General features: G+C 37.9%; 1 protein-coding gene across 1 annotated transcript in view; it reads right to left on the bottom strand.

The window, feature by feature from the left end:
• Positions 1 to 5,985: 5,985 nt before the first annotated feature.
• Positions 5,986 to 14,893, bottom strand: part of sh3gl2 (SH3-domain GRB2-like 2) — a 76,695-nt gene continuing 67,787 nt past the window's right edge. Inside the window, 4 exon segments of the mRNA NM_001097297.1 lie at positions 5,986 to 6,384; positions 6,782 to 7,446; positions 7,892 to 11,279; positions 13,037 to 13,158. Of these exon segments, the coding sequence (NP_001090766.1) occupies positions 11,080 to 11,279; positions 13,037 to 13,158 (322 nt within the window). The 3' untranslated portion in view covers positions 5,986 to 6,384; positions 6,782 to 7,446; positions 7,892 to 11,079.

Here is a 14,893-nt window from a genome sequence, read left to right as displayed (position 1 = left end):
GCTTGTTTTTAGCGAACTAATATTAAGCCCTACAGACCTATGCTGATCATACTGCTGGTTCTTTTACTGGGCCTACAGAGGGACCTGGTTATAACATTTTTAGGGCCACCAAGTAAAAAAATAACTTGTGGGAGTTTTGAAGACAGGGAGGAAAAATAAGAAATTAATTACAAAGAAAAAGAAAATAAGAAATCAACATTGGTACTGTGGTTATAACAACAGGGTGAACCCTGGGGTGTGGGCACCATGAAGGAATAAATTGCTGCACATTAAAATAATGAGAAACAATGGTTTGGTGGGGTCTAAAAAGACATTGCTATAGAGTCTTAACGTCTAACTTTGATGAAAGATGAAATGAGTGGTACAAGAGGCTGAAATTATGGAAATAAAGGATTTATAATGGGAATGTGTGTATCTGTACACACAATCTTGACATTGCAAAGCACTGCAAATTGTGAACAGAAAATTTGTGCAGAAATTCTGAGCACAAAAGTACATTTTATCCTACATTGACCACAACTATTTACAAGGAACGTTGGATCAAACATGTTACCTGTGCTTCAGTTCATGTGCCTGTTGCACAGGGTACAAGATTTCAGCTGTCACTATCACACTGATGGAATTATGACAGATGCAGAGGGGTTCAGTTTTATGTAGCTTTTAGTGCAAATTGGAAATGCACATATTCTCTTTAGCTATTCCCAATGACATCTGCTAAGCTGGAAACTGTAGCACACAAATTGTTGCTAAACTATAGCTCCTACCATGCTTTTAAAATGATTAGATAACTAAAGGAGGATGCTGGGAGAATCAGTACAGAAAGACCTGTTGTGTGAAATGACTCTGAAGCAATTTTGAACTAGCTTGGGATTCATAGAACATTATTTTATTGTGCAAGTGCCTGGCAGACGTACCACTTGCTTTTCTGTACATGATCGTTTAATACTGCACCTGCATAATGGATTTACAGAAACTTCATAACCAAAACAAAATTAATGGTGCTGGACTTTTGTTTTCAGGGTTGAGCCTGAATAATATCTAACTAATGACAGAATCAGAAGAGAATGCAGGGCAGAGGAATGCAATGTTACTGCCTTAAAAAAGATTGATAAAAAGGCAGGAGCTCCATCTTGTGGCTGTCCATACAACAATGCTCTGGTTACTGATTCAGTTCAGGTATTACTCAGTGTGGTGGATATTATGTTCATTCTCATTAGAATATTTTTTGGTTTAAATGACATTTAAAAGCTACAATCTTTAATTATAGATTGACTTCACAATAAAATCATTCCCATGTCATACCTAGGAGACTATATTTTCTAGGGGTGACATTTTCTTTTCAAATTATAGTGTTAAAGCCAAAAAGATTCAGCATACCAATTATTTCTACCCTATATATTCAATATAAAGTTCAGACATTTCAGATATTTTTTATAACATAATGCATGTTCATAAAAGTGGGCTTTGCAGAACCCTTAAACTATTGAAAGTATAGCTAAGCAGGTTCAGCTTAATCCTAACACGGGGAAGTCTGTACTCTTTGTTTAGCAGTGTGATCATGGGGTCTACTCTGTGGTACCTTCAGTTTCCTACCAAACTTGGACTTGGCCAGTTGCAACTGCCGGTAGAACACAGGTTATATGCGACTCTCTCCTCTCAGGTGGGCCCTCGCTGCACTGATGGCGGAAGGGTTAACCACCCTGGAATTACACACAGACCTTGACCTCTTAAGTAACTAGGGGGCAGTGGTTCTTAAAACAAAATATTAACTCTGTATTGCCTAGGTCTTTTTATGGGTACTTATTAGATAGTATCAATCATTTCATAAATCCTCGAAAACTTTGATCCCTTGGATGGTACCCTTACATTTCAGCTGCAGTGTTCCCAATACCATAGTGGTAGTTGTGACATAACAAGTTGTTCACAACCTCAGGGCCGTGAGTTCACAGACATAGGGCAGGACCCAAAGAGCAAACGGTTGGTATCACAGGATGAGGCGTTTATTAGAGAAATGGCAAGTAGCCATCAGCATGTTCCCATAAGCCAGTAAGTGGTAGCCAGCCTGCACTCTGATTCCTTCATTCCAGGGGAACAGTCCTTCCGTAGGGAATAGGGAAATACACACAGTTGGGGGGAATCTTCTTGCCGCAGCTAAGGTAGATTCCAGGGGAACGCAGGGGAGGGTGTCCTGCCGTAGCGAGATTACACCCCAGACAAAAAGGCTCATTGGAACTGTTGGAAGCCACCTTTGTAGCCAGAAAGGGAGCAGCCCCTGTCGTAAATGCAGAACAGGGTTTGATTCCTTCTGCCAACCCAAAGGCAGCTTCCAGAGGGGGCCAATCATGACTAATCCCACTGGGCCTATGGGAAGCCACCTAGTGAGCACGCCCAGTTCAGTCTATTGTATTTATAAGACAGAGCAATGCTCTCACAAGGGGTAACTATGTGTATTGTGTTACAGGGTGTGGCTCTGTGTGCCCTCACAATAGGGGCAATTACATTGGAAGGGCCAGACAGAGCTGGCTGGCTACATACAATACACACTTAGATGAGATTAACCTACACAATGCATTTGCTACAACAGGCAGGAGGGGGCAGGGGGTACATTTCAGCGTAACCACAATATTTCATGTTTTCCCTCCAATTTATACAACTTGTCACAGTAGTGCTCATAGATTGGTGAACACGTTCTCAGTGCTAGGCAATGCTCACAGTGCTCCCTGTGAATCTCCTTTCCCTGAGCCTGACCACTTAAGTTGGCAGCGTTTCACCGCAGTCTACTAACCCTTCCTGCCCTCCTCGTTGGAGTCTCGTTGGCTGCTCTGCTAACTACCCTGATTCTGCCTCTCACTCATAGAGTGCTACAAAACTTCTAACACTTTCTGTACCTACTGGGGCTTATTCCTCCCAGGCCATTCAGCAAACAACATCCTCCAGCAAATGGGGATCAAAGAGACAGAACATGTGATCGCTTCCTCTTCAAAGACTACGGAGCCCTGACACCCCACCCCTCCACCTCCCAACTATAAATCAGGCCCAACTCTTAGATGAATAAAACCCTTCCTGGCAGTACCTGAAATAAAGGTTGGCAAAACCTCTACCCTCCTACACCAGAAAATATGTAAGATATCAGATAGCTAGAAGGAATGTCTGGCTATAAATAGATGTGGGAGGGTTAAGAAGCTGTTTATTAACTATGGTTTAGGTGCTTCTTTATATGAGCTGCCATGTGATCTCTAGCTACAACAGAACTACTTTAATTACTAATCATTTATGTGGAGAAATAGAGTAACATAACTTTGTAATCCAAGAAAGGCAGATTGCACCTCAAAAAATATGTCACAGACCAATTGTATCTTTAGAACAGTTTATTTTCAGAGTCAATGTTTTTCATGATACTGTTAACACATGAAGCAGTAAGCATTGCTTTCATGGTGCCCAATCCAGTACTGAAGTGGCACATTACATTAAACCTGGTCCCTGCTCCCCCCCCCACAAAAGAAAAAAACAGGACTCTTTAGATAAAGAGAAATCTAGTTAGCCCAACTCTAGAGACAATTGTTACAAAATAAAAATGCAAAAGACAGCACAATACACACATAATGAAGATGGATAACATTGAAACATAAAGAATATCTTTTAAAACAAAACTCTTTTAATGTACACAAATCAAATGGAATTGTAGTCCTCACTGAGGGCAAAATACATGCACCAGTAGAAAGGTCCAGACAAGCTAATCACCATAATGGCGTTTACATATTTACGGTTTGAAAACTTACTGTAGGATGCTAAATGGTATGTCTGCCCATTCGCCACAATGTTTGAAGACAACATGACCGTTTGTGCTATGAAGGCAGTTTTTACTACATCCTTTGTTGCCTACCCAGCTTTAGAAGAAATCGTAGTATTGTTGGCTTCTGCTGACTGATCCCAACACACTAATCTGAATGATCGTGGCTCGATGGATACAAAAATTCAATTGCAAGAGAATTTAGAAACTGGAAGACAATGGAATACAAAATGTTTTTTTGACAGGTCAGTTCAGTCAGTTTAGCTGATTTTAATATTTATCATTGTCTGGAACTTCAGAATTCGTTGTCCCAGACTGGCTCAAATAATGCCTGGTTTAGCATGCCTAATTCCACAGATGGCTATGGTCAATCTTCATTGACCTGTTAATATGATAAATATTATTATTGATTGCTATTTATTGAATTAATACTTTCCCCTGGCAGATTCATCATAATTAGATACATTCAGAAAGAATCATTCAACCCAATTTATTATTTGGGAAGATAATACGAGTTTTAATTAGAATTAAATGGTTATTCAAATTAAATTACATTAGATATTAGAATCCCTAAAAATAAGCCATTTTGAAATACATACCAATTATTTACATAGTCTGTGTATTGTGTGGGTTTTACACAACTCTTGCCAAAATGACTTTTGTCTACAATTAAGATTTTTGGATTTCCTAACCCCAAGCACTGGCCAAGGTTCCTGAATTGTCAATCTGTGAGAGCCATGACGATGCTTGATGTGCACTAATTCAGATACTGAAGGATGAGCGTTAATTAGTTTTAAGTCTCATAGTGGAGTGGGGGTTTGGCACATGGGTATTGCTAATGTAGTGTGGAAATTAGTGGCCTTGCAGTAATAGGGACGGAACTGTCCATATATTGCCCTTTTTAGAAGAATCCAAATTAAATAGCCTCTGGCTATTTAATTCAGTGCTGCTTTTCTATCAACAATAGAAGCCATATAGATAAACCAAATTAGTGCCTCTAAGCAATTTAATTGCTAGTTGGAGCACGTGCTGATCAATGATTATTCCACAAAAAAATACAAAATGCAGTGATCTCACTGGGTTTTTTATTAACTATCTGACACAAATGAGCCACCCAAATGTTTTATTGAATTTCCACCCGCTTCTCCCCAAACTTCAGTGACTTCACTTGTGAAACCTACTAAACTGAAGACTTTTTTTAATTAGTTTATCACAGTTTACTTACGATTTATTACTGATGGTATTAATGGATATATAGATATATTTGATGAACTGTGATTTTGATTTGGGGACTCACCAGCGTGGCAAAGATGAATTCATTGTTTTCATGTGAAATGGATCCTTTCTGTTTGGTAATATGTCTGAAATTGCCCAGAATTCTTATATTGAATTTATAAGGAAACCTCTATAAGCTACTGTGATTTTATATGTGGTATTTCACTCAGACTTTGAAATTCAATAGGGATCTATTTTGTCTTTTTGTTTTGTCCAGTTATTGTTTTTTAAAATGCTTAAACGAGTACGTCTGTCTTCTTGGGACAGAATCAGGCAAATGATGTGTGGTTCTTATATCACATGCAAAATCAGTACAACTGTATTTATATATACCTGAAAGCAATGCATGCTCAGTATGTATGTATATATATATATATATATATATATATATATATATATATATATATATATATAGTAGAAAGAGTGCCGCACACACAGGGACTTGATACAAAAGAAAAAGTGGTTTTATTGAAAAAATTCCAACGTTTCGAGCACAATCTGTGCTCTTCCTCAGGGACAAACTTTGTCCCTGAGGAAGAGCACAGATTGTGCTCGAAAGGTTGGAATTTTTTCAATAAAACCACTTTTTCTTTTGTATCAAGTCCCTGTGTGTGCGGCACTCTTTCTACTATATTTTTGTTTTTGGACCTGCACCAAGGGCATTTGGACTTGTATAGGGTGTGCTCCTCCCTGTATACTATATATATATATATATATATATGTGTGTATATATATATATATATATATATATATATATTGAAATTCAACCAGATTATTTACATACATTTCACCAAAATAACTGCAAATGTGTGAAAGTTAACCTAACTAACTTATGTAAAATGTTGTGTGGAAAAACCATAAACGAGAATTTAATCAGTTGGAAAACAGAAATTCAGTTGTTACAAAGAGCAGAAAAGCGCTTCAATTCCATTCCCCATTTATTATGAACAATCATATTAGGAAATGTACACGAAGCACGCAGTCAAGCAGATTCACAGCCAACATTTAATATTTTATTACTGTTGAGTGCAACCAACCAGGGGCGTGCATTTAATCAATAATAATCACAAAAACATGTTTATATGTGCATTAAATCTGCCTCACAAAATATATGATTACGTTATTTGCTTTGCATAACTTTAAAGAGTGTTCATTTTTTTAGGTGCTTTCCACTGGGGTATGAGTGCCTATTGTAATCATTTGCTCTATGGATCTGAAATGGGCAGATTTAGAGCTGTATGCAATCACAATATATTACCTATTCAAATGTAACGAAAAATTAGGGACAACAAAAAGAGTGTTAAAAGTTATATATATATGAAAATCCCCTACATTTGGAATGCCCTCCCTGATTTCCTCAGGAGAGAATCCTCCCCCAGTCTTTTTAAAACTAAGGTTAAAGACTACCTTTTGGAGCACTCGCCCAGCACCTAATCTGGGAACTGGCACTTATATTGTAATGTCACCCACTGTGACCTACAGCACTTATATTTGCCTATTTGTGTTAGTTACCCTCCCATATAGATTGTAAGCTCTACGGGGCAGGGACCTCCTTCCTCTTGTGTCCTCGACTCTTAAATTATTGCTGCTGTATTTATCTGTATTTATTGTTATACTTTGTATTTATCTATTATCTTATTAACACCCTGTTTGTATTGATGAATTCTACTGTACAGCGCTGCGTACATAAGTAGCGCTTTATAAATAAAGATATACATACAGATATACAAAATACATTTTCCAGATTGTTAAAGGGGCTGTTTCCACCATAATAACAGTGAATGCTTGTGTTTGACATATTCACTTTAATTGGGTTTCAATTAATAATATAGCTATAGGTTGTGTGGTTTCTTGCAATGATCAAAAGAACACTACAGCTGAAAGTACATTTATATTTCTTTAAACCAAAAGGCAACAGATCATATTAAAACTCTCCTTGTTCAACATGAGTTCAATGGATAGGGCTTGTACGGAAGATGATTTTGCCCATTGTTTTAATTAGAGAAATCTATGGCTTTTGTTATTTTTGAGCTAAACAGGTCGAACTGAGAAACTGACCTAAAGAGAGAAAACTATTTTCTAGTTATTGGCAGGTAGTTAATCAGATTACAAGAGCACAAATTAACTCCCTGCATAATGGACTTCATTATACAAGCCGAAACAATCACAATCAGTGTGTGAAAGGATGCATTTGTTTATGCAGAGCTCATTATCTATATAAAAGCAACCCCAGATAATTACAGGGGAGGTAGCAAGTATGAAAGCAAAACAATTCTCCTTTACTGCTTTATAATAAAAAGGAATAATCGTGCCTTAAAATAATAGGCAGAATGCATTTTTAACATATTCATTTTGCTCGTGTTGAAAAAAGATGTATATAAAGGTGGCCATACACGAGGCGATTTCGCTCGTTGTGCGATGAACGATTATATCGACAAACGATCGTATGGCGATCGAGTTCCCATACGATATGCCATCCACGGGCAACGATAATTCGGGAAAGATTTTGTCGCATCATTATCGTAAGATACCTACGATCGTACATCTACGTACGATCGATGTCGTTGCTGGCAATCGTGACATGCGCAGAGAACAATCGTTGAAAGACAAATGTCTGACACTCACACCAACTGGCAGATTTTATCGTTAAACGACAAAAATTTTTAAACCTGGCCGATCGATTTTGGGGACGATAATGTCGGCTCGTTTAGTGGGCCGACGATCGTTCGTACACCACCAACTATACGATAACTTAACGATAGCATCGGATCGTTCGGGAATCGGTCGTTTGTAAGTAAAAAATCGGTCCGTGTATGGCCACCTTAAGTGTATATTGCTGTGTTAAACTCCTTAAAATTATAAAAAGATATCCATGAAAGTTTGGTAAATGTATCCTCTTGCTTTCCTTGCTTTTTCTTTTTATTAGTCTACCACAGTTTCAGAATAACTAGGGAAGTGGGATCAAGTGAAACATTAAAGCCATTATAGGTTTCAAGGTTCTGTGCTGTTTAAAATAACAAAAACTAGATAGTAAAAGAATCTAATAGGGATGAGCGAATCTATCCCGTTTCCATTCGCCTGCAAATTCACAAATCTTTGAAAAGGTTCGCAAAACGGTGAAAAATTCGCAAAGCAGCAAAAATGATGCGTGCCAGAAAAAGAGGAATAGACAGATAATAAAGATGCCGTTTGTATAATTGTGTCTGGGCTTCTTGGGCAGGGTTAGTGTATGGGAACAGGTAGGAGTATGTATTTCTTTTCATCTGTAAAGTAGTGAAAAAAATAAACTGAAAAAAGGCTTCCATGTATGGACTTTCCATAATTCTGTACATAAAGGTATGCCAAAATATCTTCTGTATGCTGTATTGTTACTGTATTGAAAAATCTGCTCTGTCACTTTTTATACTTAAAATGTGCTTTTAGCTAAAAATATAGATGCTTATACTATCTTGCAAAAATACCTTTATTATTTATTGCTTAATGAACAAGCAAAGGTTACATTTTTACTCATAAAGGATGCTATGTTGTGCAGAAGACCCAATTACCTGTGGGTGACAGGCAGGGCATCTGTCATAGGAAATGGGGTGGGGGGGGGTGGCCTCGACTGCTGAGTTAGATTTAATCAAAAGGGATGAGGTTTGGGAGAGTAGTGGGCAGGGACAGGCTTGGGCAGTTCAGGGGCCCCAGTTCAATAAGGCAACCTTGCTTGCATGCAAAAAACAAAAGTTAAGATAATTGGTGGAAAGCAATAAAAAATCTGTGTAGCATTATTTAAAGACCTGGTTGTAGGTGAGTTTTTTGCCAAAAAATAATAAATAACTTGGTGCAAAATGAAAAAACATGCAGGTAAGTGGATATTTACATCTGCACGTTTTGAAAAGTTATATTAAATAAGCACAAATGCAGTCAGCACAAGGGAAAACTGTTCACTGTTTGGTAATTTATTTCATGACATTCCCCACCTATGTGCTGTATATGTGCCTGTATATGCACTCCCTCCCCCCAGGCCTGCATCCATTTAATAAATAAAACACACTGTGACTATATTACAGGTTATGATACTGGAAGTTAACATATGTAAATATATATGAATATTTTTGGCTTACCCTGCTTCATTAGTCCACGTTTCTCACATTTTCCTACTTTATTAAACCAAGGCATATTTCCAGCAGAGCCAACCAACACTCACAGGTTAAACAATCTCATTAACAAACACCTTGCTTAACAGAAGCAAATTTCATATGCAGGTAAAACAATGGGCACAGGCATATATTACACCACAGGCATTCTTTTTGCTTTGCTTTCCACTATGGCTAGTCTTGAGCTGGCCATATACAAAATCCGATTATTTGGCAAGGTCAACGGGTCTTTACCAATCTGGCCACTTATATAAAAGGCCATATCTGGCTTATGAAATATTTTGGTCCCCGGGCCAACAATCAGATCATAATGGAGGCAAGACTCATATGCTTTATGCTTATGAATCAAAGCAAGCTCAATATTTATGGAGATTGTATAAATTGCAGCAACAGTGTTTGATACATATATAACTGACAGATGTGTTCCCATGCACAATATGTCTTGTATAATATTTTTTCAACTGCTAAAGCTTATACAGATATGCAATCTACTATACAGAATGCCTGGACTATGGGGGGTTTTGGATAATGTATGATGCATCGGGGTACATTCCTTCAATTTAGCTGCCTTCTCTCTCTTTTACGCTTATGGTTAAGCCAGCCACTGCAACACAGCAGTGTAGCAAATGTTTATTAGCCATTCATGTATTGGCTTACACAATCATTTACACATGTTTTCAGGTAAATGTTGACGCTTATTTTGATGACAATATCCCTTTAAAGACTTCAAGAAATATATTATTAAAACAGATCCTCATTTTAATTCTATATAACAATTTAATTAAATGAAATCAAGATGGACTTCCATATGTTTTCTAGAAAGCCTGGTTAACTGCAAAAATACTAGACAAAGAGTGGTCTGCACAAATGTAATGGTCAGCACAACACATATGGAGGTTTAAAGATGATACTGAGCAGTGAGGCCTAGCCTTGAGTTTACATCAAATAGACACAGCAAATGCCCTCTTAAAACAGAAGGTATGCACAAGTCCAGCTGTAAGAACCTCATTGCTACACAAAATGAAGGCATAACCCTCACTTTAGTAGCTGTGGGCTGGGACTAACAAATTACTCCTTCAGAACAGCTGGTATTATAGCACAGATACAGCCATGAATACAGGAGCCGAATCTGCACCCAGGATGACAAACTGTTTAAATTTTGTAACATCACATCAATGCTTGATATGGGGTAATGGGTTCTGAGATGAAGAGTACTTAGCACTGTGCCTATAGAACATAAAAATGGCAAAGATAAAGTGCTTATTCTTGAGCCTGCAACTAAGGTTCATATGCCAAAAACAGGTTTGGGCTATCAAACCAAGGGATCTATTATTACACAGTTGCTAATTAAGAGTACTTTAGGGCATTGGTAACAGAATAAAGGGTTTCTGCTGCAGGAATATTTCTCAGGTTTCAACTCAAAAAATTCTCAAAGCACCCATAACATTTCCATTTCCTACCATGAGCAGGTTCCTCAAAATACCTGGAACTTGGTGTAGCTGCTGTACCAATAGTAGCTGTACCTCTACCAGGGGCTGCAAAGTGTGGCCCCTAGTAAATCATCGTGTTTGCAAACACAGAATTCTAATTTCATTAGAAATTTAAATTCTGCCATATGCGCCTGTGTGCACTGAATCCATTTAAAAGGAGAGATGCCACAACAAATACCATTTATTTATTTGCTCAATATAAAGGACTCTAAGACTCAGATAAAAAGAAATACAACATTAGAAGAAATAATAACATATATATATATATAAACCAATAAAAATGACAATGGAATGTAACAACTTAAACCCACTGCAATTTGTACTTGTGGTCTGAAGAAAGCAGCTGTAGAAGCAGTGGAACAAACTGTATAATCTGGTGTGTTTTTTAGTGGGGCAGAGGTACCAGGATGTCAACGTAATTGATTGGAAAGAAGCCCGACTGGCCATGAAGCATCCCTTCATACCAGTTTTCATCAATCTGATTGGTGAGAGTAATGATGTCACCCTCCTTGAAGCCAAGTTCACCTTCATTTTCTGGATCAAAGTCATACAATGCTCGACAGCACGGCTGATCCATGGGAGCCCCTATAATAAAAAGAGAAAACATTTAGCTTCAAGAAAAAGATGACATGCTACAAAGGTACATAAATCCAGTTGGTCAGTACTACTCTCACCAATGGCTTACTGCATTTCTTCTATCCTATATAATTTTCAACCTGTGAAGATTTATGGTCTTTATCGAATGGAAATATTAAAGGTGTTGCTAAATATGTTTCCATTTTCAGTTTTGAAACCCTCCAGTTTTCTTTTCATGTTAAACAAACAAGTCTTAACATATTCAATTTGCCACAAGACTTTTCTTAAGGGGACTGTCATGGATTTGTATGATTAAATTACACTGTAAAATCATTCATTCTACCAATTTAAATTTTATTCTTGAGCCACTAATTGTTTTTTTTTTTAGTTGTATTATTGGTGTGTAGGCTGCCATCTCCGGTCAATGTGCCTCATGCTATGCTTTCAGAAAGAGCCAGCACTGTACAATGGAACTGCTTTCAGATAAGCTATTATTTTTCCTACTCAATGTAACTAAGTCATGACTTGGGTGAGCTGGACTTTTATTTTTACTATTGAGTGCAATTCTCATATCTACCATTGGGTGGGGTATGGGAGCATTTTTGTAGCAAAATAGGTGTCAGCAAGCTGTTATCCTGCTACCTTCCCATTGTTTTGTTGATAGGCTACTTGGGGGGAAATGGGAGGGGGTGATATCACTCCAACTTGCAGCACAGCAGTGAAGTGTTCCTGAAGTTTATCAGATCACCTGGGAATCTAAGAACATGTATAGCCCCATGTGAAATTTCAAAATTAAATATTAAAAACATGTTCTCTTTCAATGCAGGATTCTCGTGGAGGAGCACTATTAACTGATTAATTTTGTAAAAAAAGAAACAAAGCAAGGAAAGAATTATACACTCCTAAAGGGAGAGTTTAACTGACCTTTAAACAGTATGTCTGTAATAGTTACAGGAGGATTCTGCATTTCTAGATATAGTATTGCTTTAATAAACTAATAATTCATAGCTATTCATTGGTATCACACTTTGAAAACAAGCCTGTACATAAGGAAAACAGATTGGCTATGGGTGGAATTCTTGGCTTCTTGTTTCCCAACACAAACTGTGCCATGCAATCTCTGCTACACAGCAGACTCATGCATCATCATGTAGGGATCAATGAAATGAAATATGTGTTTGATTTAGAGGGACATTTCTGCAGGTGCTAACAGCAGATCAACTCTTACAAATTATATTTTTTTGCAGGGATTGAGAAAGAAAGCTACAAAAAATGTGAATTTCCAAATTTTTGAAGACTGAATTAAGAGATGGTTTAATTTATGTGTCACGTATTAGGGGCCTATTTATCATTTATAAAGCGGTGTATTTTCTTTTATGCTACCCAATCACCATATTTTACTTTAAACTGTTATAACCTATTCAAGTCAATGGGAAAAATGTAATGCCATAGAAATATGACGATTTGTTTCACTGGAGGTTTTTTCACTTGTTGGTTTTTACACAGTATTTTCAAGTAGGCACATCATTTTGTTACGGGGTGTTTGGCTGCCTGGAACAGTTGGACACCTTTCAGTCTATTACCACGGTAGTGCTCAGTGCAGAAAAGAAATAGGAAATACTGCCCAGCAGTAACTATTGTGACCACTATACAGAAGTTATTCAGGCATTATTATTATATATTCTAGCTCAGCAGATAATATAATTATATCAAACAGGAAAGCTCAAGTTTATATGTCCAGCATGTTTTACTATATTACAATTTACCTGATGGTTTGGGGGTCCCAGCAAGAGCAATACCCCCGTTAAGTTGGCTGTTTTCAAGCTCCAAGCTCATGCGTGGCTTTGGCTGATATTCTCTTCTGGGCTGACTTGAAGCTTCTCTTATTCTGTAAAATTTAATACAAATATTCAAATAAATCCTGTATGTTTAAAATATATTGCTGAACTCCTGAATTCCCCCATATTTTATTCTGTATTGTAAAATAATACAATGTTTCACCATCTCAAAGAGATCCCACATCTACAATACAATAATAATAGTATTCCATCACAATATACAAAATACTGGGTTCATTAAAGACAGCAAAATGCTTTAAAATACGGCATTTGGTGAGTATGCATTCTGTAGCATGATGCTATCAGTGTCAGTGCCCTAAGCAACACAGCTGGCCACCTCCACCCCCCTGCCACCACCTCCACCACCCTGCTTGTTCACTCACATGCGCTAGTTCATTCTAGAGTGCGTATTGATGCTCTTGTTTGTTTGTCGAGCACAAACAAGCACTGTCACAAGGGCCCTGACTAGGAGTAGACAACAAAGAGGTATGTACCTAGTGCCTCCCCACCATTGTGCCCTGAGAATGTGCCTCTCCCACCTACCCACACAGGCATTATATTTCTATACACCTTCCAGTCAATTCATTCAAACCACTGTTTTGTAGCTTGGTCAGTGTCCCTTAAGCAGATAACTGCATAATTTGTTTTTTTTTTAAAAACTATGGGGCTGATTCACTAAAGTGCGATAAAAATTATCGCACGCTTTTTTGCGTTAAAAAACGCAAAATAATTTGCGCGCGATTCACCATAGTATTATCGCGTGCGAAAAATCGCCATTTTCGCATGGGTTATTTCTCGCGCTAGTTTTACCGCATGCGTTAATTTCCGTGCTGAAAAGAATACGATCGCATGATTCACTATAACTTTTGCGCGCTAAATATCGCATTCGGCTATGCGAAAATTAACTCCTACTACAGGCAGGCGAAAAATTATAGAAAAGTACAGTAAATGAGTTTTTGCAATAAAATATGGACTTACAGTGTTATTTATGTGTCTTTTTACTTGATTTTACTAAAGTCTTGGCATGTATGGAATTTCGCTACTAATATACAGTACTATAGCGGTGAATATGTTGTCCCCAAAATATACTGTACTGTAGCGGCGAATATTTTTTTCGTGCAAAATACATTACTATGTATATTTTGGCGTTTTTTTTCCGCGATTTTGTAATCTCGCGAATTGCGGACATTTTGTGGCGATTTTGTAATCTCATGACATGTGCGACTTGGGGCCATTTTGTGTCATTGAGGCTGGAGCCACCAAACTGAGAGGAGATGCCTGGGGTTTCTGACTTGCTACCAGGGGAGAGGCGCTATATTATCAGCATGCTCCTGCGTGCAGGATATGACCAGCCACCGCCGGGGGACTTAGGGGTCCACGAGAGGAAGAGGGCAATCCTGGACGAGCTAAGACAAGGTTTGCTCGCCAGGTTTGCCCTTGATGTGGGCCCCCGCCAGCTCCGGCGGCTGTGGTCCGACCTTAAGCGCAGGAGCCCAGAACTGGTCGCTGAAATTAGAGAAGGTAATTATTGTACTTTATTATGCTTTTACAGTATACGTTCAGTAAAAGATTTAGCAAGTAATTTGAACTAAAGATACAAATGTAAGAAATGTCAGGGATGATGAAAGTAACATAGTAACATAGTAAGTTGGTTTGAAAAAAGACATACGTCCATCACGTTCAACCATAATGCCAGTGAGGAACTGAAACGTTGGTCACAATAAACCTCTGAATATTATTTCACATATTTGTGACTCCTTGTCAAAATCATGTGTGTGCTGTCAC

This window comes from Xenopus tropicalis, chromosome 1 (genome assembly GCF_000004195.4).
Source record: "Xenopus tropicalis strain Nigerian chromosome 1, UCB_Xtro_10.0, whole genome shotgun sequence".
Lineage (NCBI taxonomy): Eukaryota > Metazoa > Chordata > Amphibia > Anura > Pipidae > Xenopus > Xenopus tropicalis.
This window is presented reverse-complemented; position numbering and strand designations above follow the sequence as displayed.